The following is a 25,220-nucleotide window of genomic DNA, read 5'->3' as shown; positions in this document are numbered from 1 at the left end:
TGTTGACAATCTGTGGAATTCTTTGAAGAGGGCTGTTGAGGCTGTCATTTTAAAACACTTATTTTGGCTTGGAAATAATAACACCAACAGCACACAATCAGTTCCTTTACTGGCTGAGGTCATGATGGTCCCCTCTTAATCTTCTGAGGTGAGAGACCATGGAGTTAAACTAGCACCAGTCTTCTGAGAAAAGCATCAACCTTGGGTGACTATGCATGGGGAGAACTCCATGTAGATTCTCCCCATGTCTGTCTGATTCCTTCAAGTGCCCCACAGATATGCCATGCTAACCAGCCAGGTGGTTAAGTCACAGGAAATGCAGGGTTAGAGGGATAGGGAAGAAGGTGGGATGCTCTTTGCAAGCAAAATACAATATTTATCCAGATAAAAACTATGAATTCATGCACCTGGTCATCAAGTTGTGTATATTGGTGAAAAGGCAATATTACAGAAGATGTGTTACACTCCACATTGATCTCTTATTGATATGAAAAATTTATGGCATATGCACAAATCACACAACGATCTCATTTTTGACCTAAACTTAATTTCCCTGCTTCCACTTCAATAAGTGTCATGTACTTCTACTGTTTGTACAGTGACTAAAATGGGATTCAGGTCAAAGGGGTAGCCATGGGTATGCATATGAGCCTCTGTGGGGTATGTGGAACGTTCTTTGTTTCGACTCTCTTTCGGCCCCCGTCCACAACTCACTCTCTGCTATATCAATGATGTCATCAGTACTGCTTCCCTCATATGAAAGTGGAAAAGTTAATCGATTTTGCTTCTAATTTCCACCCCACCCTATCCTCCCTTCTACCTGGTCTGACTTCTCTCGTTTTCCTCAACAGGTTTCCATTGCTGTGGATAAACTGGCCACTAATATCCACTATAAACCCAGTGACGCCTACAGCTACTTGGCCTAAACATTCTCATACCTTTCCTGCAAAGATACAATTTCATTCTCCCATTTCCTCCATCTCTGTTGTACGGCGATACAATTTTTTTTTCAAAACACTCAACCAGTTGGTTTGCAAATTTTGAATTTTGGAATAAAGTGACTGTGAAATGTAAAAAAAAAATGTTGTGGTTCTGTTCACCGAGCTGGGAATTTGTGTTGCAAACGTTTTGTCCTGTCTAGGTGACATCCTCAGTGCTTGGGAGCCACCTGTGAAGCGCTTCTGTGATGTTTGTAATGCCAGAGGAAACATCACAGAAGTGCTTCACAGGAGGCTGCCAAGCACTGAGGATGTCACCTAGACAGGAGACGAAACGTTTGCAACACAAATTCCCAGCTTGGCGATCGGAACCACAACAACGAGCACCCGAGCTATAAATCTTCTCCCAAACTTTGAATGTAAATAAAATCTTACCGAACAGCAGAGTCTCTGACTACTATGGGCCCTGAGGCACAATTGAGGTCTGCCAGGGCTAGGCCATGCCCCATTTCATGTGACATGCATAGAGTAAGTGCAGAGTTGGATTAACTGTTAGCATGCCAAACAAACTTGTTACTGAGGGAAAAGACTTCGCGAAAAAGCCTTCAGATTTCAGATAAAGGGTTGTCTACCTGTATATGTTGCAAAGAGGCCAACTTTGCCAAGGAAGTCTTAGAGAAGTCCATCTTGCTCAACTGAGGATTTCCTTGCACTATTGTCAATAGGACCCTCAACTGGGTCCAACCCATTCCCACACTTCAGCCTTCCCTTCTCTCCTTTGGACTCACCCATGTCCTAGCCCAAATCTCTCATACCAGTCCTGGTTATCACAGTTTGCCATTACACACTACCTACTGTTAGCCACTAATAGTCTCCATTAACAGTTATCCACTCCTTCATCTGTCCAACTGTTATTCTCTCTTTGGGCTTTATCTGCACTTTTCATTTACTCCTTAAGCCCCTCAGCTATCTTTTGCATGTGAGCCAACATTTTCCTTGCTACAATCAATTGAATAAAGGGTCTCGGAATTAAAATCAAACACTTCAGACTCTAAGGACCTTTAAATTGCATGGCCCTACTTCCCTGTTAAACAGACACATAGTATTAAGTTTTTTTTATTTAGTAAAGCATGAATTATTTTATTCACAAGACAATCTTGACAATTATCTTCATTTTATTGAACTATAATTTAATCAAAGTGTGATAGTTATATGCGAAAAAGAAAAACAATGGAGACCACTGAAGTGTTAGAGGAGAGCCTATTCTTTTTCTGCGCGCCCCCCCCCCCCCCATGTTGTAGCACATATTTAACCACTTGCCGGAAGTTTGGTTGTTTTCCCCTCTTCCCAGTTCTGTTCAGATCAGAAGTAGGTAGGTTTGGAGTGGCTTCAGTTTCTATTCCAGATGTTTTGCATTTTAACATCTGATTCTGTATGAACATAAAAGGGTATCGTTAGCAAGCTTGCAGATGATATGAAAATGGCAGGTGTAGTGGACACCGAAGAAAGCTACCTCAGTTCAATGATTGAAATGCTGGTGTTGGACTGGGGTGTACAAAGTTAAAAATCACAAAACACCAGGTTTGGTCCAACAAGTCTAATTGGAAGCACACTAGCTTTTGGAGCGTTGCTCCTTCATCAGGTACCACCTAATGAAGGAGCGATGCTCCAAAAGCTCGTGCGCTTCCAGCTAAACCTGTTGAACTATAACCTGGTGTTGTGATTTTTAGCCTTATCAGAGTTCAATGTGATCTTGATCAGATGGGCTGAGGAGTGGCAGATGGAGTTTAACTTAGAAAAGGATAAAGTGAGGACTGCAGATGCTGGAGATCAAAGCTGAAAATGTGTTGCTGGAAAAGCGCAGCAGGTCAGGCAGCATCCAAGGAGCAGGAGAATTGACGTTTCAGGCACAAGCCCTTCTTCAGGAATTGTTTGGTGGTGGGAGGTGGGGTCATGGTCAAGGGGGCAGTAGGAGGTAGTGTCCGCGAGCTGGCGTTTAGCTGAAGGGCTCATGCCCGAAACATCGATTCTCCTGCCCCTTGGATGCTGCCTGACCTGCTGCGTTTTTCCAGCAACACAGTTTCAGCTCTAACTTAGAAAACGAAGGTGCTGCATTTTGGAAAAGCAAATCAGAGCAGGACTCGTACACTTGGTCTGATGCTGGGGAATATTACCGACCAGAGAGATCTTGGAGTGCAGGTTCATAGTTCCTTGAAAGAGGAGTTGCAGGTAGGCAGATAAGACAGTAAAGAACATATTTGACATGCTTTTCTTTATTAGCAGAGTATTGAGTATAGGAGTTGGGAGGTCACGTTGCAGCTGTACAGGACTTTGGTAAGGCAACTTTTAGAATATTATATGCAATTCTGGTCTTCTTCCCACAAGGACTTTGCAAAACCTGAAAAGGATTCAGAAAAGATTTACAAGGATGTTGCCAGGGTTGGCGCTGTTTTCCCTGAAGTGTCAGAGACTGAGGGGTGACCTTAGAGGTTTATGAAAATCATGAGGGGCATACATAAGATAAATAGATAAAAGTATTTTCCTGGGATGGGAGAGTCCAGAACTAGACAGCATAGGTTTAAAGGTGAGAGGAAAGATATAAAACTGATGTGAGGGGCAAACTTTTCAGCCCAAGGGTAGTACATGGGTTGAATGAACTGCCAGAGGAAGTGGTGGAGGCTAGTACAATTAGAATATTTAAGGTGGCATAGAGATAGGTATAGGAATATGAAAGACTTAGAGGAATATGGGCCAAGTGCTGGCAAATGTGACTGGTTAGGTTAGGATAGGATAGGATATCTGGTCAGCATAGACAAGTTTGAGTAAAGGGTCTTTTACTGTGCTGTACAATCTATGATTCTGTGACTTGAAATGTTAACTGATGATTTTTCCCTCCGATGCTGTCTGATCAAACTTTTCCAGCAACTTCTATTTTTGTTTGACGTGCAGCATCTGTAGTTCTTCCAGTTATGGATAGAACCATAATGTTTAATGAAATTAAATTTACCAATACTGTCCACTACTATTGAAGAATGCCATCAGCAAGTACAAAATAAAACTTGCTAATGGGTCAGAGGTCTCTTTCCATTGAATCATCTTGCAATTGAATGTTTTAGGTTCACCTTGTGAAAAATCCAGATAGACTTCAGTGCAGCAGGGAGCTAGTGGTATCAAGAAAATGTCTGAATCCCAAGTAATTGATTTACGTGCTAAGATCTCATTTTAGTCACACACATCATAGAGCTACTTATTAGCTATGTGGAATTGTCTGCTGTTCCTGCAGATAGGAAAATATTTATGTAGGAAAAGTAAGTAGTAGGATATGTAAAAGGAATTAATGTACAACTTCATATTTGCCCTATTTCAGTATACCACTACTAGATTTTTTTTTGGAGGAGCATGTGCAAATTGAAGTGACATTTAATTAACTGCGGCAGTTGTGCAATACTCCTTACCAAGCTCAGCCATAGAACAGCACAACATAGCCCTTTGGTCCTTTGTTATGCCAGCCTTTATCCTATTCTAAGATCAGACTAACCTACATACTCTTCATTCTACTAGCTTCCAGATGCCTACCAGTCATTTAAATGTCTCAAATGTATCTGACTACTACCAAAGAACCTACCTCTGGAGGAAGGTTTAGGGAAGATGTCAGTCACCTTAAAATTATGCCTCATGATAGACATTTCCACCATAGGAAAAAGTCTCTAGATATCCATTAGGCTTATCTTGTATACTTCTAATGAAGTCACTCCTCATCCTTCTTCAGTTCAATAAGAGAAGTCCTACCTCCCTCAATCTTTCGTAAGGCATGCCCTTCAGCCCAGGCAGCATCCTGATAAATCCTCTTTGAAGTTTCCAATTCTTCCCTATAAATGTGACCAGAACTGAACAATACTCCAAGTGTGGTCTAACCAGGGGTATGTATAGCTGCAGCATAAACCTTGCAGTTCTTAAACTTAATCCCCTTGCTAATGAAAGCAAACACACCATACACCTTAATAACTTTATCAACTTGGCAAGGAACTGAGATCTTTTGTCTGTCAAAGTTGCCACCCAAGAATCCTGTCTTTAACCCAGTATTCTGCATTCAAATTTGTCAGTCATTTTTGGAAGGTCTTCACAGTTTTGCAGGTCCAACTCCATCTGCCACTTGTCAGCCCAGTTCTGCATCCTGTCAATGTCTTATTGAAACCTACAAAGTTCTCCACAACTCCACCAACCTTCATATGATCAAACTTATCCACCCTTCCACTTCCTCATCTAAGTCATTTAGATAAATCAAAGAGCGGAAGTCCCAGAACCAATCCCTGACAAACACCACTGATCACCAAGCTCCAGGCTGAATATGGGCCAGCCAATTCTGTATTCAGATAGCCTAACTTTACTGTATCCCATGCGTCCTTGCTGAGTGAACCTACCATGAGAAACTTTATCAAGCACCTTGCTAAAGTTGATGTACACCACATCCACTGCTCTACCTTCAATGTGCACGTCACATCCTCAAAAAGATGTCAATAAGGCTTGAGGCATGACCTGCCCTTCAGTCAGCATGGCTTTATCTCTAATCAAAACTATGGTTTCCCAAGTAATAAATCTTGGGTCAGAATCATCCCAATAAGTTTGCCCACTGCAGACTTAAGACTGACTGGTCTAATTCTCATTTCCTTTTTTGAACAAGGGAATAAAATTTGTCACTCTCCAATCATCTGGAACTACTCCAATAGTGAGGACAAAGATTATCACCAAAGGTGCAGCAATCTCTTCTCACTTCCTGTATCAAATTTGGGTCGATCCCATCTGGGATGCCCTCACAAAATGTCAAGGTCCCTTCCAGTAGTGAATACTTTGCTTCAGTATTCACTAAGGACCTCCCCTACATCCACCTCCAAGTGCAAGTTCCCTCCACTATCCCAGATTGGTCCTACCCTCTTGTTCTTCACAAGAGTAAAACGTGTTTTCCTTAAATCCTACCCACTAAAGCTTTTTCATGTTCCCTTCTAGCTCTCCTCAGTCCATTCTTCAGTTCCTTTGTCTGCTTTGCAACTCAAGCCCCATCAGATCCTTTCATCCTCAAGCAAGCTTCCTTCTTCCTCTTGACTAGATGCTCCACATTCCTTGTAATCCATGGTTCCATCATCCTAATATCTCTTCCTTACCTCAGTGATTCAAACCAGTCCAGCATCATCAGTAAGTGCTCCCTTAACAACCCCAACATTTTGGTGTATTTCCCAGAGAACATCTGTTCAATTTAGGAACCTCAGTACCTGCCCTCTCCCAATTAAATACTATCCCATACCATCTGCTCTATCCCTCTCCATGAGCAAAGGTCACAGAGTTGTGATCACAATCATCAAAATGGTACCTGTAAAATTGGTAACAACTGCTTCAGTGATCAGTGTTTTAGAACTTAGAGTCCTAGAATCAGATGCACAGCACAGAAACAGACCCTTTGGTCCAACTCATCCAACCCAATCTAGTCCCACCTACCAGCATTCAGCCCATATCCCTCCAAACCCTTCCTATGCATATATCCATCCTGATGCCTTTTAAATTTTGCCATTATACTAGCCTCCACCACTTCCTCTGGCAGCTCATTTCCATACACAAACCATCCTGAGAAACAGTTGTCCCTTGGGGTCTTTTTTAAAAAAAAAATTCCCCTCTCCCTAAACCTATCCCCTCTAGATCTGGACACACTCCAGGAAAAAAAGACTATTTATCCTATTCATGTCCCTCAATTTTGTAAACCTCGATGAAGGTCACCCCCTCCACCTTTGAAGCTCCAGGGAAAACAGCTCCATCGTGTTCAGCCTCACATAGCAAAGGGTTGGGGGAATTGGAGCTAAATTACCCATAGTGTTCAGTGAAGGGGTAAATGTAGGGGAATGGTTGGTGTGGACTTGTTGGGCCGAAGGGCCTGTTTCCACACAGTAATCTAAATGTTTTCTGAACTCTTTCAAGTTTCACGACATCTTGGTAATAGCAAGATCAGAATTGCACACAATATTCAATAGTGGCCTAACCAAAATGTCCTGTACAGCTACAACATGACCTCCTGACTCCTACACTCAATACTCTGACCAATAAAGGAAAACATGCCAAACATCTTCATTATCCTACCTACATGCGACTCCAATTTCAAGGAGTACGAACCTGCACTGCCAAGGTCTTTGTTCAGTAACACTCCCTAGGACCTTAACATTAAAAAAGGTGTATACATCCTGCTAAGATTTGCTTTCCTAAAATGCATCACCTCACATTTATCAGAATTAAACTCGACCTGCCACTTCTCAGCCCGTTGGCTCATCTGATCAAGATCCAGTTGTATTCTGAGGTAATCCTCTTTGCTGTCGACTACACCTCCAAATTTTGGTGTCATCTAACAGTACCTCTTATGCTCATATCCAAATAATTTATATAAAAAAAAGTAGAGGACCCAGCACCAATCCTTGTGGCACTCCACTGGTCACAGGCCACCAGTCTGAAAAACAACCCTCCACCACCAGCCTCTCTACCTTTGAGCCAGTTCTGTATCCAAATAGCAAGTTCTCCCTGTATTCCATGAGATCTAACCTTGCTAACCAGTCTCCCATGGGGAACCTTGTCGAACACCTTAATCAAGTCCATATAGATCACATCTACCACTCTGCCCTCATCAATCCCCTTTATTACTTCAATAAATCAAGTTTGTGAGACATGATTTCCCACGCACAAAGCCATGTTGACTATCCCTAATCAGTCCTTGCCTTTCCAAAACCATGTACATCTGTCCCTCAGGATTCCCTCCAACAACTTGCCCACCACCGTCAGATTCACTGGTCTATAGTTCCCTGGCTTGTCCTTACTACCTTTCTTAAACAGTGGCACCACATTAGCCAACCTACAGTCTTGTGGCACCTGACCTGTGACTATTGATGATAAATCTCAGCAAGAAGCCCAGCAATCACTTCTCTAGCTTCCCACAGAAATCTAGGGTACACCTGATCAGGTCTGGAGATTTATCCACTTATATATTAAGACATCCAACATTTTCTGTAATATGGACATTTTACAAGATGTCACCATCTATTTCCCTACACTCTATCTTCCATGTCCTTATCCACAATAAATACTGATGCAAAATATTAATTTAGTATCTCCCTCATCTCCTGCGGCACCACACAAAGGCCACCTTGCTGATTTTTGAGGAGCTCCTATTCTCTCCCTAGTTACCCTTTTGTCCTTAATGTATTTGCAAAAACCCTTTGGATTCTCCTCAATTCTATTTGCCAAAGTTATCTCACATCCCTTTTGGCCTTACTGATTTCCCTCTTACAGTACAAAGGCAGTAGGAGTATACTTAAGGATTCACTCTCTCATGTCAGGTATAGACAAATGTTTCCTTCTTTTTCTTAACCAAACTCTCAAGTTCTCCACTCGTTCAGCATTCCCTGTACCTACCAGCCTTTCCTTTCACTAACAGGAATATACTGTCTCTGGACAAATCTCATTTCTGAAGGCTTCCCATTTTCCAGCTGTCCCTTGACCCGCAAACATCTGCCCCAATCAGCTTGAAAGTTTTTGCCTAATACTGTCAAAATTAACCTTTCTCCAATTCCAATTTAGAAATTCAGCTTTTAGATCTAGTCTATCCTTTTCCATCACTATTGTAAGTCTAATAGGATTATGGTCACTGGCCCCCAAAGTGCTCCCCCACTGACACCTCAGTCACCTGCCTGGCCTTATTTAGAGAGTAGGTCAAGTTTTGCACCTTCGAGTGGGTACATCCACAGACGGAGTCAGGAAATTGTCTTGAACACAAATTCCTCTCCATCTAAACCCTTAACACTATGGCAGTCCAAGTCTAACATTTGGAAAGTTAAAATCCCCTACCATAACTACCCTATTATTCTTACAGATAGTTCAGACCTCCTTATAAATTTGTTTTACAAGTTCCCTCTGACTATTAGGGGGTCTATAATAGAATTAAACTTATTGGGATTGCAAGTTTAGTGCAGAATTTCTGGCATGCATCAATTTAAAGATTAAGACAAAAACATGGAGAGGTGAAATTTTATTTTCTTCATTTGTAAATCAATTTGTGCTTTCCCTTCCCTAAAACAGTAAATTCCAGAAAAGTCACAGGTCTTCTTTCTGAAGAGTACAAAGCAATGTTCTTCAGTGTGATGAAGGGGTTCTACATCAAATTGGATAGGAAGGGCAAGGGGATACCATGGGACAAAAATGAAAGCATATCAGCCACAGAACAAAGGCACACAAAATAAAGGTATTTCAGTAAATGAGCACAAAAGAGGCAACAGTGTCCATACTGGTGCTGTGGGGTCTAGCACCCTCTACTGGCAAGCAACTGTCAGATTCCAGGGCCCTCAAAGAAAAAAGGTGGTAACTGAAACGACCCAACACAGTCCCTTTTGTGGACATTAGGATCAAGTGGGTAGAGTTGGGAAAGCTTCACACTGAAACAAAGAAGTTCCCAGCCCAGATTTAGGTTTAATCTCTGGTCTCACCTAGTTTCTCACACCAAAAAAAACAAAATACATAAAGTCTCTTTGCCTTTTCCTGCTTCCAGTATTAAAAGGAATTAGTATATACACAAACACTCCCAGGTACAGTGACACCTGCTTAGTTCCTACCTACTGGTCACTACCAACAGACTTTAGGAACCACGTAGTGCATTGGAAATTAAAATTCCCACACAATCTTTCATGCTGCAAAAAGAAAAAAACTTACAAAATATATTTCAAAACTGGAACACAAGTGTCATTGCATTTGTCCTTCCAGCAGCATTTATATACAAAGTCAGCCACTGCAGATGCTTATGTACAGATGTAAGCAGTGTTATTTTACACAAGTTTCTGTACACAAGGGTCTATACAATTTTTATGGTGGCTTATATGGTTTGTAAAATCTCCCAAAACCCCTTTTTGGTTGCATTTTCACTGGAAAGTGAAGTGCTCACTGGGTTCTCTTAAAAAAGCTGTAATGCAGGCAATTGCCCCACAGAACTTGCTGCCATGTTTCACTGGCACAGTTGAGTTATAACCCCAGGTGGCAGTGTTTAAGTAGTCATGTTCCTATGGTCGGTTACAAAGTCAAAACAGGGACTAAGTCGACCACTGGGGCAACAAAACAAAAAACTTCAAGGACACCCTCATACTTGGACACCTGCAGGTACCTTCATAAAACTGTTGCACCAAATGTGTTACATGGCATACTACTGATGGAGCTCAAGTTCATCTACACTTATCACTTTGCTTGGCATAGATGGTAATGGTTGCTGAAGTACATCATTGCCAAACCACTTGGAAAGATTAACTGGAGATCCACTTCTATGATGCAGGGGTCTCAGGGTGGAAGTCTGTTGGTTCAGATGCAGGTGGGCTCCAGGGCCTTGGCCACCTGCACTGGGAGATTGCAGCACTGAGAAGTGGAAAAAACAAACGAAGAGACTTTAAGTTTCATAAGTACTAATTCAATAACAGATCCTAGAAATGGGATCATTTCACAAGCAAACTACATCCCCAGACATTCATATGCAAGTACTGAAGTATTGAACTTTTATAGTAGAGATATATACTGTATGAGGTGGTGTATGAAGTGTTAAGCCATTGTACCTCTTGTCAATAGCAATTACATACTTTAGGAGTACAGGGACAAGTGGCAACTCAGCAAATTAAGTGGGGTGAGAAAGTGACTTCAAATTAGTATCACCTGATTTTCCAGACAAGAGATTGACTGACTTCACGTTTTTTTGTAAAAAAGTTAGATACCCCTGATGGGCACTATTGGAAGAATTGCAGGAGAGGGAAAAGAATGACACTTAGCATTGCAAAGGAAATTTAACATTAAAAATTGAATGTCACTGATGCTCTTCACTCCCAAGCCCCAGAGCCCATTTCTCTTGGAAGGCTTGTACCATGCTGGTAAACACCCAAAAGTTATCCTCCCACCACATCCAAGTGAGGGGATCATTGAAAGGAGCATACCAAGAAATCAAATTCACACCTGCTGGCATTTATTTTAAATTTAACTTCAGTTAGTCTTGACAGCTGTTGTCTATTGTTTTGCAAAGGATCTTTCCAGACTCCTGCAATCCAGGAGTCAGGAAACCCAGGTTCAAAGTCAAGATCCATTTCCTCTAGAAACAGTCGAAGAAATGTACAGCATGGAAACAGACCCTTCAGTCCAATGTGTCCATGCCAACCAGCTATCCTAAATTAATCTAGTCCCATATCCTTCTAAATCCTTCCTATTCATATACCCATCCACACCTGCTGTGCTCTTCCAGCACCACTGATCCAGAATCTGGTTCCCAGCATCTGCAGTCATTGTTTTTACCTCGTTGATTTTAACCTCACTGCGAATCCTCTTGCAAGGATGCCTGCCTTGAAGAGGTTTTCCTCTTCTAGGAATCTCGGAGTCCCTCTCCCACTGCAACTCCCAGGTCATTTCCTCTGCCCCGAAGCTCTTACTCTATGCTACTTTCTCCACACCCCCACCCTCCTCTAGCTTCTCTCTCCACGCTTCAGGCTCTCTGCCTGTATTCCTGATGAAGGGCTTTTGCCCAAAACATCGCTTTGCTGCTTGTTGGATGCTGCCTGAACAGCTGTGCTCTTCCAGCACCACTGATCCAGAATCTGGTTTCCAGCATCTGCAGTCAGTCATTGTTTTTATCTTTTAAATGTTGTAATTGTACCAACCTCCTCCACTTTCTCTGGCAGCCCATTCTACACATGCACCACCCTCTGCATGAAAGAGTTACCTCTTAGGCCCTCTTTTGTATCTCTACCATCTCACAATAAACCTATGCCCTCTAGTTCTGGACTCTCCTTCCTGCAGAGAGACTTGGCTATTCACCCTATCCATGACCCTCATGATTTTATAAATTTTTTTAAGGTAACCCCTCAGCCTCCAACACTCCAGAGAAAACAGCCTCAGCCTTTTCAGCTGCACCCTATAGCTCAATCTGTAGTAATATTTGAACAGTTGATTAGAAAGTTTGACACAGGTGGGTTGCTGTTCTACAGAGACAGCTTGAATGGTTCACGATGCATCACTTGATTTGTACAGCAACCTTTTGGCCCTAGATCTGGAATTTCAGAACTGGGAAGAGTGGTTTTGGTTTTTTTTGGGGGGGAAAATGGAGAAAAAAAAAGGAGACAAAAAAGTTAAACAAAATTTTTAAAATTCAAAAATCAGTTTTTAAACAAATTCAGTGGAAGAAAACACAGCTCAATTAAAAAAAAAGATTTGAATTGACAATTCAAGTAATAAGCTAGTGAGGGCAATTGGAAATAGCTAAGTATTAGCCTTACCAGCGACACCCAACTCCTAGGAAGAAGAAAATATCTGATCAGTTCACAAAGGAGTTTTAGTGGGTAAGTGAGAACAATGGAATGGACTATCTTGACCAAAATATCCTTTGATCATTTAAATCTTGTTTGAGCTCAAAATGAACTTATGATCCCATACACGTCTCACTGACCCATCATAAATGCGGTCAACATCCACTGATTATAGTAAAATCCAACTGAGTTAGTTCGTTAGTCTGATTTCCTTAACTGGTCTGGGCCTTATTGGTTGATTCAACACCTTCTGAAATGACCTAGCAAGCCAACTAGGCGCAACGAGGGATGAACAAAATCAATTATGTCCATGTCCCAAAAGAAACCCACTTCAGATGGGGAAATTGATCCCAGGATTTTTGAACACCCATTCTAATTCTTTTGCAGTAGGTGGTTGATTGGAATGCAAGGGGGTTTCCTTTGCATAGCTGTATATTAGATGTAAAAACAGAGGCCAACTTCAGTACGGAAACTCATGGTCAGTGTTCTTGAGAAAAGAGATATTTCTTAGTGACAAACTTGACCATCTCCTAGCTTGCTTAAATTAGGAGGTCAAAGTTGTTCATACTCTGCCTGATTTCAGTCACCCAATATACCTACTTGAGACAGGGAGCTCAAGATTAATTAAAGAGTCCAATTCTTATTTTCAAAAATCACTCCAGAGCCTTACCTGTCCTGTCTCAATACATCCAGCCACAGCCTCAGATCATTTCTGGCTGGAAGGGGAAACATCATTCAGTGATCAGTGGCAAAGCAGCACTCACCCTCAAGAAAATTGCTCATAAGTTCAATATTCTGCATCATTTCTTCTCTGGCATGATTTTGGGTCTGGTGTCAATTCAAAAGCAATGTCTTATATGCACCAGTAATGTCAGCAAATTCAGTCCCAGAAAAAATTAAGGATATGAAGTGTTGACATTAAATGTCCTTAAAGCCAAGTGATTGCATGAGCAAGAATCTAATTCAAGGGCAAAAAATTAGCAGTAAATTCTAACCTTCATACACTGAAGACTCACCTGTAACTATACTTAAAATGGGATTACTGAGTTTTAAAAGCCTGAAGCAGTTATTAAACCAGTTTTCCATTCATTGTATTCAGAAGGTAGTAATGCCATGACAACACACTGGAGTCAATGAAGTCCAGAAGTTACTGTCAGTAATTCAAAGCTGTTCAGCAAATACAGACTCCTGATGTTGCATGATGAACCATGGCTTTTAATAGCTAAATGCTGACTGAGCAGATAAATTATCACTTGGGAAATGGCCAGTTCCACAGACAACTGCTGACACCCCAAAGGAATGCACCAGCCTGGAGAAGTGACCGTGTATACAGCTTTCTCTCAACTTATTCTGATTGGCACTGAATATGAAAATCAAATTGTCATCATTTCTTCACATCCCCACCCCCCAACCAATCCTCCTCTGCAGTCCAAAGGAGTACCATTGCATTCCTATTACTACAAATATCTTAATCCTGCCAAACCACCTACCAGAGGTCCCAGAATGGAAACACAAGCCATTCCAGAGACAAAACTCAAACATGGCTAAGAGGGAAACACTCAAAGTTTGTTTCATTTAAAAAAATCTGCAAAAACAAAAAGGGCACATCCAGGAGGTTTGAAGTCTCAAGGTAAATGTGAAATACTCATTACCTTGTCGGATCATGGCCAGGTGCTGTAAAGGTGTTGCAGAAGCCTGAATTTGTGTCGTGGAGAGTGTAGCACGAGGATTTAGAAGAGGAAGACCACTTGTTGGAAGAGGGTAGAATGTCTGCCCAAGCAGGGTTGGAGGGAGGCTTTGCAAATGTGACAGATCCACGCCTGATGGAAACATACCTGCTGGGGAGATGGAGAAGAAATAGTTTAAAAAGTTTCAGTCACTAGTAGAGTTACATTGAGTATAGTCTGGAGGGTTTACTGGAGATCTCTTGTAAAAATAAACTGCAACAAGCTGCATTTAGATAGTTACATACTGGCATTTAGGGTGAAGAGTTGATCTCTAGATTTATGCAAGTTAGAAAGTTTTGGAAAACGGAGATCAATCGCAACCGACACACTGTCCAGCCTATACCAGTTAGGGGCCTCAAAAGAACTGGGAGCTGTCAGACAGCCGGTTTCATCACCAATTACAGCACTTGGAATTTGAGATGGACACGGTCTCTCTCACGCAAAATTATACAAACATTTAGTGCTCTGCTCACAATGGCTCTTACTGCCTCAGCTGGTTTCAAGTTTGATGAGCTGCACCCATGTCTTTTGCTGAAATTTAATTCCTTCTTTTAGGGTGTGCTCATTTCAAGATCCTAAAGCCAAAATTCAATATCAACTCTCCTCTCCTTATACAATTGGGGCCACAATAACTCTGCATCTTGTAGTTTGCAAGTCAGAAATATTGTGATTGCAAGAACCATTAACAACAAGGTCATTCAGCTCAGAGTCTACACCAACTCTTCAAAGCAGTCAAGTCAATGCTACTGCCTGCTTAATCTTGTGGCCTGAAATTTTGGTCATTCACATACTAGTTAATTGGTGCTTCAAGGCAATTTCCTTTGGAAAATTTGATTCTACCTTCATTAAGGAAATAGCTCTAAGTCACTGCTACATTGCTTGAACTCTAGCTTTTCCTTCATTTCTGTCTCTCTACAGAACTTCAAATGTGTTCAAGTTTCACACCAATAGGAACAGATCTTTCTTACTATTTTAATATGGCAATGTTCATAAAATCCTTCACTTCAAGGAAAGCCACCTCAGCTTTTCCAATTAACTTGCACCAAAACCCTATATCTGTGAAATTAGTAAATTCCCTCTGCACCCTCAAGGATACTTGCATTCTTAAAGTGAAGCGTGGTGAACAGCACTGGACACAATTAAAACTGTGCCAGAGCTAGAAAAAGGTTTAAAAAAAAAAAAGACATTTCAGGCACTCTTATTCCTGATGAAGGGCTTTTGTCCGAAACATCGATTTTCCTCTTCCTCAGATGCTGCCTGACCTACTGTGCTTTTCCAGCACCACACTAATCTCCAGCACTCACTTTCACCTTAAAAAGGTTCAGCACAGCTTCCTGCTTTTACACTCTAGCTCAAGATCACTTATGCTTTGTCACCAACTGTCCCACCACGTTCAAAGAGATTAGTCCTGGACACTTTACCATGGTCATCAAATCAAATTACCCCTCCCCTTCTGCTGTAAGTTACTAATTTTATCTTTCATTTATTTGCACATCCTTATAGCTTCAGGTAGTCCAGATCATACTCACTGCTTCCTTGCCCAATACGTTAAACTTTACTGTAAAAATACACAATTCTGAGGCCCACAAAAAAGCAGCGATTCACTTATCATACATTTGGACAGATTCTTCTACCCCATGAACCTCAAGTGTTAACCAAACAAGTCTTTGCTGTCAGCTGCCTGAAAATCTAAACTTTCAAAAATCAGTCACTAAAAAGAAATGCACCCATCAGCTGCCTTTTAAATTCATGGCTCACTAAATCTCTCCAAAAAACCCTGATAGTTTCCAAATGAATGGCTTGTACCGGGCAGGACTAGCCTGTACCTGGCAGGACTAGCCTGTAATGCACTTGCATAAAGTGGTAGTGTGCCTGCCAGCCCTTTCTCCTTCTACTCTCCTCTCTTCTCCCCCTCTCCACCCCAGATGCAATCTTTACTCCACACAATACTAACTGACTAGCAGTTCAGGAAGCCCAACTTAGTCCTTTGTGAAATACTGGGCTATGGGGCAGCTGGTGGAATTCAAACATCAACTCAAAAAAAAAGGTGAATGACAGCCAGTCTCCATAATGGCAACCATGAAACAGACCATTAGAAACCAAAAAATGTTCTTTTGGAAAAGAAAAGTTGCCATTCCTGGTTGGACATGCACAAACCTCCAGCCAACAGCAGTGAATGACTGAATTGGCCTCAAAACAGTAGAGTGAGCCACTCAGATGTGCCAAACCATTAATAAGAGATCAAACCAGACAACCAGTTATTTAAGACCACCAGGTAATGAGGCAAATTAGGATTAACAATTAAAATTCTAGATTAGATTAAAAAAGGAACAGTGAATGTTGGAAATCAAAAAAGCAGAAATTGCACAGCAAGTCTGGCTGCACCTAGAGGGAGAAATCAGTCAAGCAATTGTCACTGGACCCAAAATATTAACTGATTTCTCGCCAGAGAGCTTTCCCAGCAATTTCTGCTTTTGTCAACAAAATTCTAGCTTCACCTTTAAGCAAACATCAAGCGGTCTTGAATAAGATCCTCACCACCTCTTACAACCTAATTCATATTTACACACGAGTCAGAAGTGTCCACTTATGATAACAATCATTCTCATGCTCTCTTCCAGTCTGGCTTTCCTCTGCAACGAGAGAGAGACCTGGTTCTCACTCAAATCCATCTGATACAAAATTAGTTAAAAAAAGTCTACATGTAAAAAAAGGAGCCTAATGTTTTTGGTGTGTCTAAATGTTCACCATTGATGAAATGTACCTAGCCAATAACTGAAGCATCTCAAAAGATCATTGGTCCCACTCGTTTTTCATGGGATTGTTTGCTTCAATTTGACCATGGCTAGATCCATCCCACCACACTGAAGGGAGTTCTCTTCCTAGTCACATCCCCTATCTTGGGATGATCCTCACTCAGCACTGAGTCTAAGCCTTCAAAAGATTCAATGATCACTCGTGCATGTCCCCCTCACAAATCCTTGGCTCAAAGTGTTTGCTAAGCACCAGACTTGTTCTAGCTGAACATTCATATTCTTGGTTATTAGAAATCCTCAAGGGCTAGAGAGCTATTGAAAGAAAACAGCCAGTTCAGCAGTTTCTGCCTTTGGTACAGGACAAAAGACACTTAAGTTTTAAAGAGATGGATTCTAAATTTGTATAAGACATGCTCCCAACTCTTGCTTTATGCAGTGAGTGAAAACTTCAAGCGTACAATTTTTCCTCATCTCTGGTGTCCTGGTCAACAGTGGATCCTCTCATTGGACTCAAGTTTAGAAAACAGGATTACAACTCTCTGATTAAAATACTGAATTGCTCACTCACCTGTATGTAGAAGTGCTGGATGTAACTGTTGTGGTGACACTCCTTGTGCCAGCATCCTCTGAACTACACTTGGTGGTAAGTGAGGAGGAGACTGGCGCACAAGTGGAACATGTGACATAATGGGCACAGGACAAATAGGTCGCGGGAAAGGGGATCCAGGAACTGGAGAAGCTCTGGTAGGAGGAGTTTTCCTTCCTGTGGATCTAGGCCTGTAGTCTTGGTCTTTGGTAAAACGCATCTGGTTTAATTGGGGAGTTGTACAAGCTGATCTGTGATAAGTCGATCTTGTTCCTCCAATTGGGGATGTCCCTCTGTCCGTGTTTTCCAATGGAGAGCCAGGAGACAGATGATCTGCAGAACCAGGGCAGTACTAAACATTAAAACATTTGGCCCACAATGCTCAAAATTATGTTCCATCAAGAACTGATCTACCGTTTGGCTTTTATTCTGAGCTGGGGGGGGAAGTGGGGGGGTGGGAGAGGCTGGTGAAGAGGAGAGGTTTGCAAGAGTATGTGGAAATTTTGTATGCACAATGGTGTGAAACCCGAGGATTGACTGCACCTTCTGCAGGCCAGCATAAAATCAGTACTGGGCGGGGTGGGGGAGGAAGAATTAGATTAGGGGCCATTAAGGGAATCATGTGGAAACTTACAACACTTCAGTACTTTGATGGAAGAGTTTGCCAAAACAGTTAAAATCAGTGGTCTGGATATCTTGAATCACTAGTTGCTTAAGGAGGAAGTAGGAGTGAAGCTAGGAGGATGGCTTGCCACAATCCATTTTTCAGTTATTAGAAAAGTGCAAGAAGGGCAGCAAAAACATGTCACCCTCTTGGGGAAAAAAATAAAAAACAGGTAATGGACATTTCTGGCAACAGGGTAGTCAATTAATCTGAAAGCTTATCCTGGTGAAAGTTAGGAGGTCAGCATGAATTTAAGACATTGCTAGGTAAATCTTTTATTCACTCAGTTGAACTTTATCAAGTCTTAGAAAGTGGAAGTAAAAGTGATACTGTTGCCCAGGTCAAAAGATTTGAGATGGAGACAGATTTGTAAGCAATAAAAAAGGAATCAAGTGCAAGGGAAGAGGCAGGGAATTAGTATTTAGGATTCAGTTTAGCCAAGAGTTTATTGAATAGAGGAGCAGACTCAAGTGGACTGATAAAGGCTCATTTTTACTCCGGTTTCTATATGGTCTGATTGTCCCTTAAAAACAAACCAAATGGACTAATATTTAGTGTCAATATTGATTAGAAATGGCAACAAGGTTAGGAAATAGCTATTTGTAGCAATTGGCAGGCAATATTTCTTAAAATGTGTAGGCTAGGAATATTAGAACATTTCAGCATTTGCCAATGACACCAAATAAAGAAACAGTGGTAACATCACCAAACAGCAATCAAGGAGGCCCAGACTAATGCTTCAAAGACACTTGCAAATCCCATCACAACTGGTGGATTTTAAATTTAGACTTAAGCATGTTTGAGATAGCAAACATGAATTGAAGTAAATCAGTTGTATATTTTAGAAGCTAGACCACTGCACTAGTAAATGACAGCTATGAGATGGCCAGAGTGCTGGCTCTGTACAGAACTGAGATTGGCTATATCCTTCACCTAAAACTATGGAGGAAGGAATCCTGCTGGAGTCTACATTAGCTGGCCTGCCCCAACTGAGGGACAGGATGAATGACTAGTAATAAAAGCTAATATGTTAAGACCATCTAATACCTTCTATCAGAAGGTGCCCATCCTCTGTACAGTCTTTCACAGGACGATTCTCTTTTCCATCTTTGCTCTTGTCTTTGCTTTCAAACATCTTCCGAATTACTGAGGTAGGGGTGAACGATGGAGAAAGCTTATTTGGGAAGGAGGGAAAAATAAAAAGAATGAAAAATCTGTAGACAAAATTACATGGTTATAATCATGAGGAGGCTATTCAACCCTACATTCCCAGCTATCCCGATAACCTTTTACCTCATTGATCAAAAAAAAAGAAATCTACCTCAAAACTGTTCAACTGTTTCCAGAAAAGGCTACCCTTTTTTCTTCAAAAAAAAAAAGGGTCAAACTCTGGATCTACAGTCTCCAAGACAGGTAGTTTCCAAGTCCAACCTGTCAATACCACTTCAGATCATGGAGGGGGTAAACACGGGAAAGGATAGATTAACCATTGTAGCAGCTTGTGGCAATTTGTTTTAACTGGTCACCTCAGACACTGCCACACCAACTGATTTGCCATCTTTTGAGGGTTTTGCCAAAGTTCCAAGTCAGAGGAGAGGGGTAGAAATGTTTTGCAAAAAAAGTGTGTGTGTCGGTTCATTAACGGACTAATTTCAGGTCTTCTCTGCTTGCCTTAGATGTTGTCCTGCACAACATATTTTGGCAGGGGAGAGATAGAAGCACCCAACATTACCCTTGGCAACAAGCTTTCACAGCACATCTGGGTCTTTGATCTAATGAACTGAAGTCACAAGCCACAAACATAGATCACATGTAGAGCACAGCTACAGATCATTTGATTTGGTGCTAGTTTAATGGAACATGCGAAATGAGTATGTGTCCTAATTCCACATCTACTTTGGTCATTTTTACCCAGGGGCTCGAGATTGACAAGGTTACATAATGATCCTTCATGCTCAATCCAATTAGAAGCAACTTTTCATCCAGTCTATGAATGTATCCAAAAAAGGCCCTGAATAAATTCTTACCATGTTTGTAAATGAGGAAACTTGCGATGGCGATGCTGCATTGAGTCGGTGTTGACTGGCTGGCCCAGGTGATCTACTAATTCGTTGCTGCCTAAAACCAGGATACGTGCAATTACACAATGACCCAAAACTAGATGCTGCAAGTGTTGCTGTACTCTAGCCTAGAGACAACTAAATCAATTAGTTGCAAAATAAACACTGACGACAGGCATTTATCTTGCTCTCAAAAGAATGCTCTCAAATTTAGCATGGCCAATTCACCTAACCTGCACATTTGTTTTGTATTGGGGGAGGAAACCGGAGCATCCAGAGGAAACCCATGCAGACACTGGGAGAATGTGCAAACTCCACACAAAGTCACCCAAGGTGGGAATTGAACCCGGGTCTCTGGCATTGTGAGGCAGCAATGCTAACCACTGTCATCTTACAGATAAGCATAAGCTTTTTAAAAAAAAACTAAATGGTCTCAAGATGCTCCTTGTTTGTACTTCCAAATGTAAAAGCTTCTGTAATACAACTGCTATTAAAAGGCAGTAACAAGAACATCACCACAAAAGGAACTGGTCACCTTTTGCAGACTACATTTGTTTCAAACAATTAGCAAGTAATGCTATAAGTGATCTCTTCTGATTACAATTGCTTTTAAATACTGCGCAAATTTAAGCTCCATGAAATTGGTGTGGTATGACAAACAATATTGACAAATGTCAACCCTCAAATAAACTTTCATTAGATGGAGTATAGCAATTAAATCTATTACTTTATGCATTTATGATAACAGACTGGTGTTACTCGGAATTCCATACCTGACCCTATAGCCATCCCTGTGATCATGATGCATCTTCCCATATCCAGGTTGGTAAACATCTCCACCTGGCATGTGCAAATCTTGTGCAAAGGGAAGGCCTTCCATGGCACCTTGTCGCATATCCAGTTGGGATGGACTAACAGCCTAGGAGTATAAAAGCTAATTCAGTTTTAAAGTTCATGGCAAGCACTGAATGCCAAAACCTGGAACACGCAACTTGACGATTGAAAAATTGGAGAGTTCAATATTTGACTGGTTACAATGATCAAAAAAGGTACATTTGTAAATTACAGACGCACAGATCTGAAATTTGCAAACTTCAAAAAAAATGCCAAAGTGGTCTCAACTCAAAGTGCAGATTTGAAAATCAATTATAACATTTGATTGCTGTAGAATCAATATTTGAGCTTTGGAGAGAATTGGCAGCATAAATTTGATCTGATCAAAAAAGGGTTTAAAAAGTTTGTAAACAGGATCAGATCAGAGTCACCTCCTAGCTGGTGAGCCTCAGTTAATTATTTATTAATTAACTATTAATTTGGCATTTGGTCTCCGAAACAAGATTAAAAATTCAAGAGCAAACCTAGAAATTCAAACATTCATCAGTAATGATGAAGTTTAAAAAAGGAATAAAGACCAAAACAGGCTCTTGCCCTGGTAAAGAACAGCACAGAACATAGAACATAGAAGGATACAGCGCAGTACAGGCCCTTCGGCCCTCGATGTTGCGCCGACCGAATCCTACCTAACCTATACTAGCCCAATAACTTCCAAATGCCTATCCAATGCCCGCTTAAATGACCATAAAGAAGGAGAGTTCACCACTGATACGGGCAGGGCATTCCATGAACTCACAACCCGCTGTGTGAAGAATCTACCCCTAACATCGGTCCTATACCTACCACCCCTTAATTTAAAGCTATGTCCCCTAGTAACACCTGACTCCATTAGCGGTAAAAGGTTCTTAGTATCTACCCTATCTAAACCCCTAATCATCTTATATACTTCTATCAGATCTCCCCTAAACCTTCTCTTCTCCAATGAGAACAGCCCCAAGTGCCTCAGCCTTTCCTCATAAGATTTTCCTACCATTCCAGGCAACATCCTGGTAAACCTCCTCTGCACTCGTTCTATAGCTTCCACATCCTTCCTATAGTATGGCGACCAAAACTGCACACAATACTCCAGATGAGGCCGCACCAGAGTCTTATACAACTGCAACATGACCTCAGGACTCCGGAACTCAATTCCTCTGCCAATAAAGCCCAGTACACCATATGCCTTCCTCACAGCACTATTTACCTGGGTGGCAACTTTCAGAGATCTGTGTACATGGACACCAAGATCCCTCTGCTCATCCACACTACCAAGTAGCCTACCATTAGCCCAGTAATCCATCATCTTGTTATTCCTACCAAAGTGAACGACTTCGCACTTAGCTACATTGAATTCCATTTGCCACATTTCCGCCCAGCTCTGCAACTTATCTATATCCCGCTGTAACCTACCACTTCCTTCCTCACTATCCACAACTCCACCGACTTTTGTGTCATCCGCAAACTTGCTTACCCAGCTTTCAAGTCCTTCCTCTAGATCATTTATAAAAACAGGCCCTTTGGCCCATGTTGTGCAGAGGTTTAATCCTAATGTAAAACATAATAACTTAACCTACACATCTCTCAACTCTCTGCTATCCATGTGCATGCCCAGTAGTGACTTAAGTGTCCCTAATGACTCTGCTCCCACCATCACAACTGGCAATGCATTCACAACTCGGTGTAAAGAACCTTCCTCTGACCTGTTTAAATCTTCCCCCTAATATCTTCAAACTATGATTCCTTGTACCAAGCAATCCTGCCTTGGGGAAAGTCTCAGGCTATTGACTATCTATTCCACTCATTGCTCTGTGGAGGGGAAAGAGATGAGACCTGATCGAGGTATACAAGACAAAGTCAGAGCTTATTCAACCTTTCTTCACAAGGCAAGCCCACCAGTCCAGGCAGCATCCTGGTAAACCTTCTTTGCACCCTCTCCAAAGTATCTATCTTTCCTACAAGCGCTGTCTCACCAAGGGCCTGTAGAGCTGCAGGAAAATCTCAGGGCTCTTAAACTCAAAGACCCCGAAATTAAGTGTTACGTTACCATTTTGAACTGATCAGTTTCTTCAGAGGGAATAAAGCAAATTACCACCAAAATCAGATGGAATTCAAATTCCAAGTACCTGTGGAGCTGGAATAGGTGAAATATTTTTGGGCAAAGGTAATCCTTGGAAGTGATCACGGAGGTGGGGAGCATTTGGAGCATAACCTGCAAAGAAAGGAAAAAGTTGGAAGGACAATATATACGTACACGTTTCTGTCCTATTAGAGATTCACAATGGAGAAAGAAACAAAGAGAGAGTTAGGTCTCAAATGGCTACTAGTCTGAAAAGATTTTCAATTGGAAAAAAAGCATCTTGATCAAAGATAATGAGAAATGACATTAGTCAGTCCTTCCAGTTTACTGTCATGCATTTTTTTGGGCAATTTAATGAAACTGCCATTAGAAGTATTACAATCACCAAACTTCTGTAAAACAGAATTCAGTGGATTTGATCTTGCATCAAGATTTATTAGCTGATGCAAAGTAAATTGAGGGTATTGAACAGCTGAATAGAGCTGATTTTTTCAAAACAAAAAAAGGGAAGGCATGTTGAATTTGAAGGACAAACCTTTTGGAAAGAGTTCATGAAGCTGCTAGGTAACATCAATGCTTGTTTAAAAAAATATATACATTTCAATAGAAGCTTACTGCAACACAGGAATGAAAACAAATCCGCTCTCAAAATTAAGCTATTGGTTTCAAGCCCCAACTGAAGTTGTAAAATCAATGGTCCAAGGAAAACAAATTATCCTAGTCAAATATCTAAAATTCCTTACCACCAGAAACTACAAAATGGTGGTTCAGATGGAAGTGAATAATGCTTTCCTAATGCCACTTGTCAGTCAACAAATCGGACCCTCTGTAGAGCTTTGTTTTTTGCATGCTTAGCAGTGGGATGGTTGAATGAAGGAATACCTTTTGCATTAGTGGGTAGTTAAATAGTCATATTGCCAGTCTATGTGAAGCCAATACTTAAGACACGATTTCCTTAAGTCAGGGTCAGAACCCCAGTTGGGGTTGCATGTTCAGAGACAGCAATCAATGGCAGACAGACAATCAACTCCCCTGCTCCCACCACTCGTGAAATGGTTGGCTCATGAAAAAACACTAACGCGAGCTTCTGATGTTTCAGGGAAGAAGGCAAATCCCACCATCAATCAGGCAATAGCCAGTTGAACTGAACAGCTTAGCTTGCTTACTTGAGGGGTCTTATTTTGATTGCTAAATGCAATAAAGTTTAAATTATTGTTTCAATACTAGAGACCTAAGTAGCTGAATTAAAAAAAGCTAACTTGGCGGTGATTTATCCATACTAATACTCAAATGAACAGTTTTGCCACAGGTCCAAGCAATTAGTAGGTACTGTAACTGTTGAATGAGGAAGAAACCCCATATCTCCAATGCCTCAAAAGTTAACTGTACAGCTAAGTATCGACTGCACTAGAAATCAATTTGTTGCTGAATCTGACAGTTTAAAGCCCTTCACTTTAGCAACACTTGAGTCCCACAATCAACTTTGGTTATTGGTGTTATTTTCATATTTAAACATCCCTTACCTACTTTTAATCTTTAGGTAATTTTGGCTTCATTTAAATATTTCACAATTCTATTCAAATTCTCAGTTCACTTTAATACTCTGTTACAGACAGTGTATTTCTATTACTCTTGGAAATATTTAACAATAATATATTGTGAAAAATCAGTATTTGGATTAGAGACTCTGCACTCACCAACTGGTGACTTGACCCTGAAGAATTCTGATGGGGATGGTTGCTGGAATGTCGGTATTGGAGAGGAATGGCCTCGCTGATTTAGTGAAGCTGATGTTGAATGATTCTGGTTGCCAAGCAGGTCACCTAAAATATCTGGTGATGGAGGCCCCATTACATGGGGTGGTAGAATCTCCTGTATAAAAATTCAAAAGTTTGATCCAAGCTCATGAGCATAAAACCTTCTAACCAGAGGAAGAATGGGCCACAGACCATTTCCATCAGAAAGACAGATGACTTGCAGAACAAAGTGGAAGGTAATATTTGCTTCCTGATAAACACCGTCTCAAGCTCATGTGAACTTGGGTAATGGTGAATGACTTCAGAACTGTAATACAAATTTAGCACTGTAAGCAGTAATTAAACTGTGGAACAAGCCAAGATTCAAATACCAAGTTACTTACAAATGGAGGGTAACTGCTGACAAAACAAAAATCAGAACTAGCAAGCGATAC

The 25,220-nt window shown here is 41.1% G+C and overlaps 1 protein-coding gene across 4 annotated transcripts in view; it reads right to left on the bottom strand.

Annotated features, from left to right (window-relative positions):
• Window positions 1-2,229: 2,229 nt before the first annotated feature.
• Window positions 2,230-25,220, bottom strand: part of eif4enif1 (eukaryotic translation initiation factor 4E nuclear import factor 1) — a 63,805-nt gene continuing 40,814 nt past the window's right edge. Inside the window, exons 11-19 of one of the 4 annotated variants that reach the window (XM_060843815.1) lie at window positions 24,727-24,901; window positions 23,076-23,161; window positions 20,853-20,998; window positions 20,047-20,137; window positions 19,067-19,193; window positions 17,338-17,688; window positions 13,939-14,124; window positions 12,957-13,002; window positions 10,170-10,361 (exon numbers count right to left, since the gene is read on the bottom strand). In XM_060843815.1, the coding sequence (XP_060699798.1) occupies window positions 10,271-10,361; window positions 12,957-13,002; window positions 13,939-14,124; window positions 17,338-17,688; window positions 19,067-19,193; window positions 20,047-20,137; window positions 20,853-20,998; window positions 23,076-23,161; window positions 24,727-24,901 (1,299 nt within the window). In that variant the 3' untranslated portion in view covers window positions 10,170-10,270. Of the gene's footprint in view, window positions 2,369-8,981; window positions 10,362-12,956; window positions 13,003-13,938; window positions 14,125-17,337; window positions 17,689-19,066; window positions 19,194-20,046; window positions 20,138-20,852; window positions 20,999-23,075; window positions 23,162-24,726; window positions 24,902-25,220 lie in introns of those variants that run through there. The other 3 variants (XM_060843816.1, XM_060843813.1, XM_060843814.1) reach the window with 3 other exon arrangements.

This window comes from Hemiscyllium ocellatum, chromosome 24, assembly GCF_020745735.1.
Source record: "Hemiscyllium ocellatum isolate sHemOce1 chromosome 24, sHemOce1.pat.X.cur, whole genome shotgun sequence".
NCBI classification, from domain to species: Eukaryota; Metazoa; Chordata; class Chondrichthyes; order Orectolobiformes; family Hemiscylliidae; genus Hemiscyllium; species Hemiscyllium ocellatum.
This window is presented reverse-complemented; position numbering and strand designations above follow the sequence as displayed.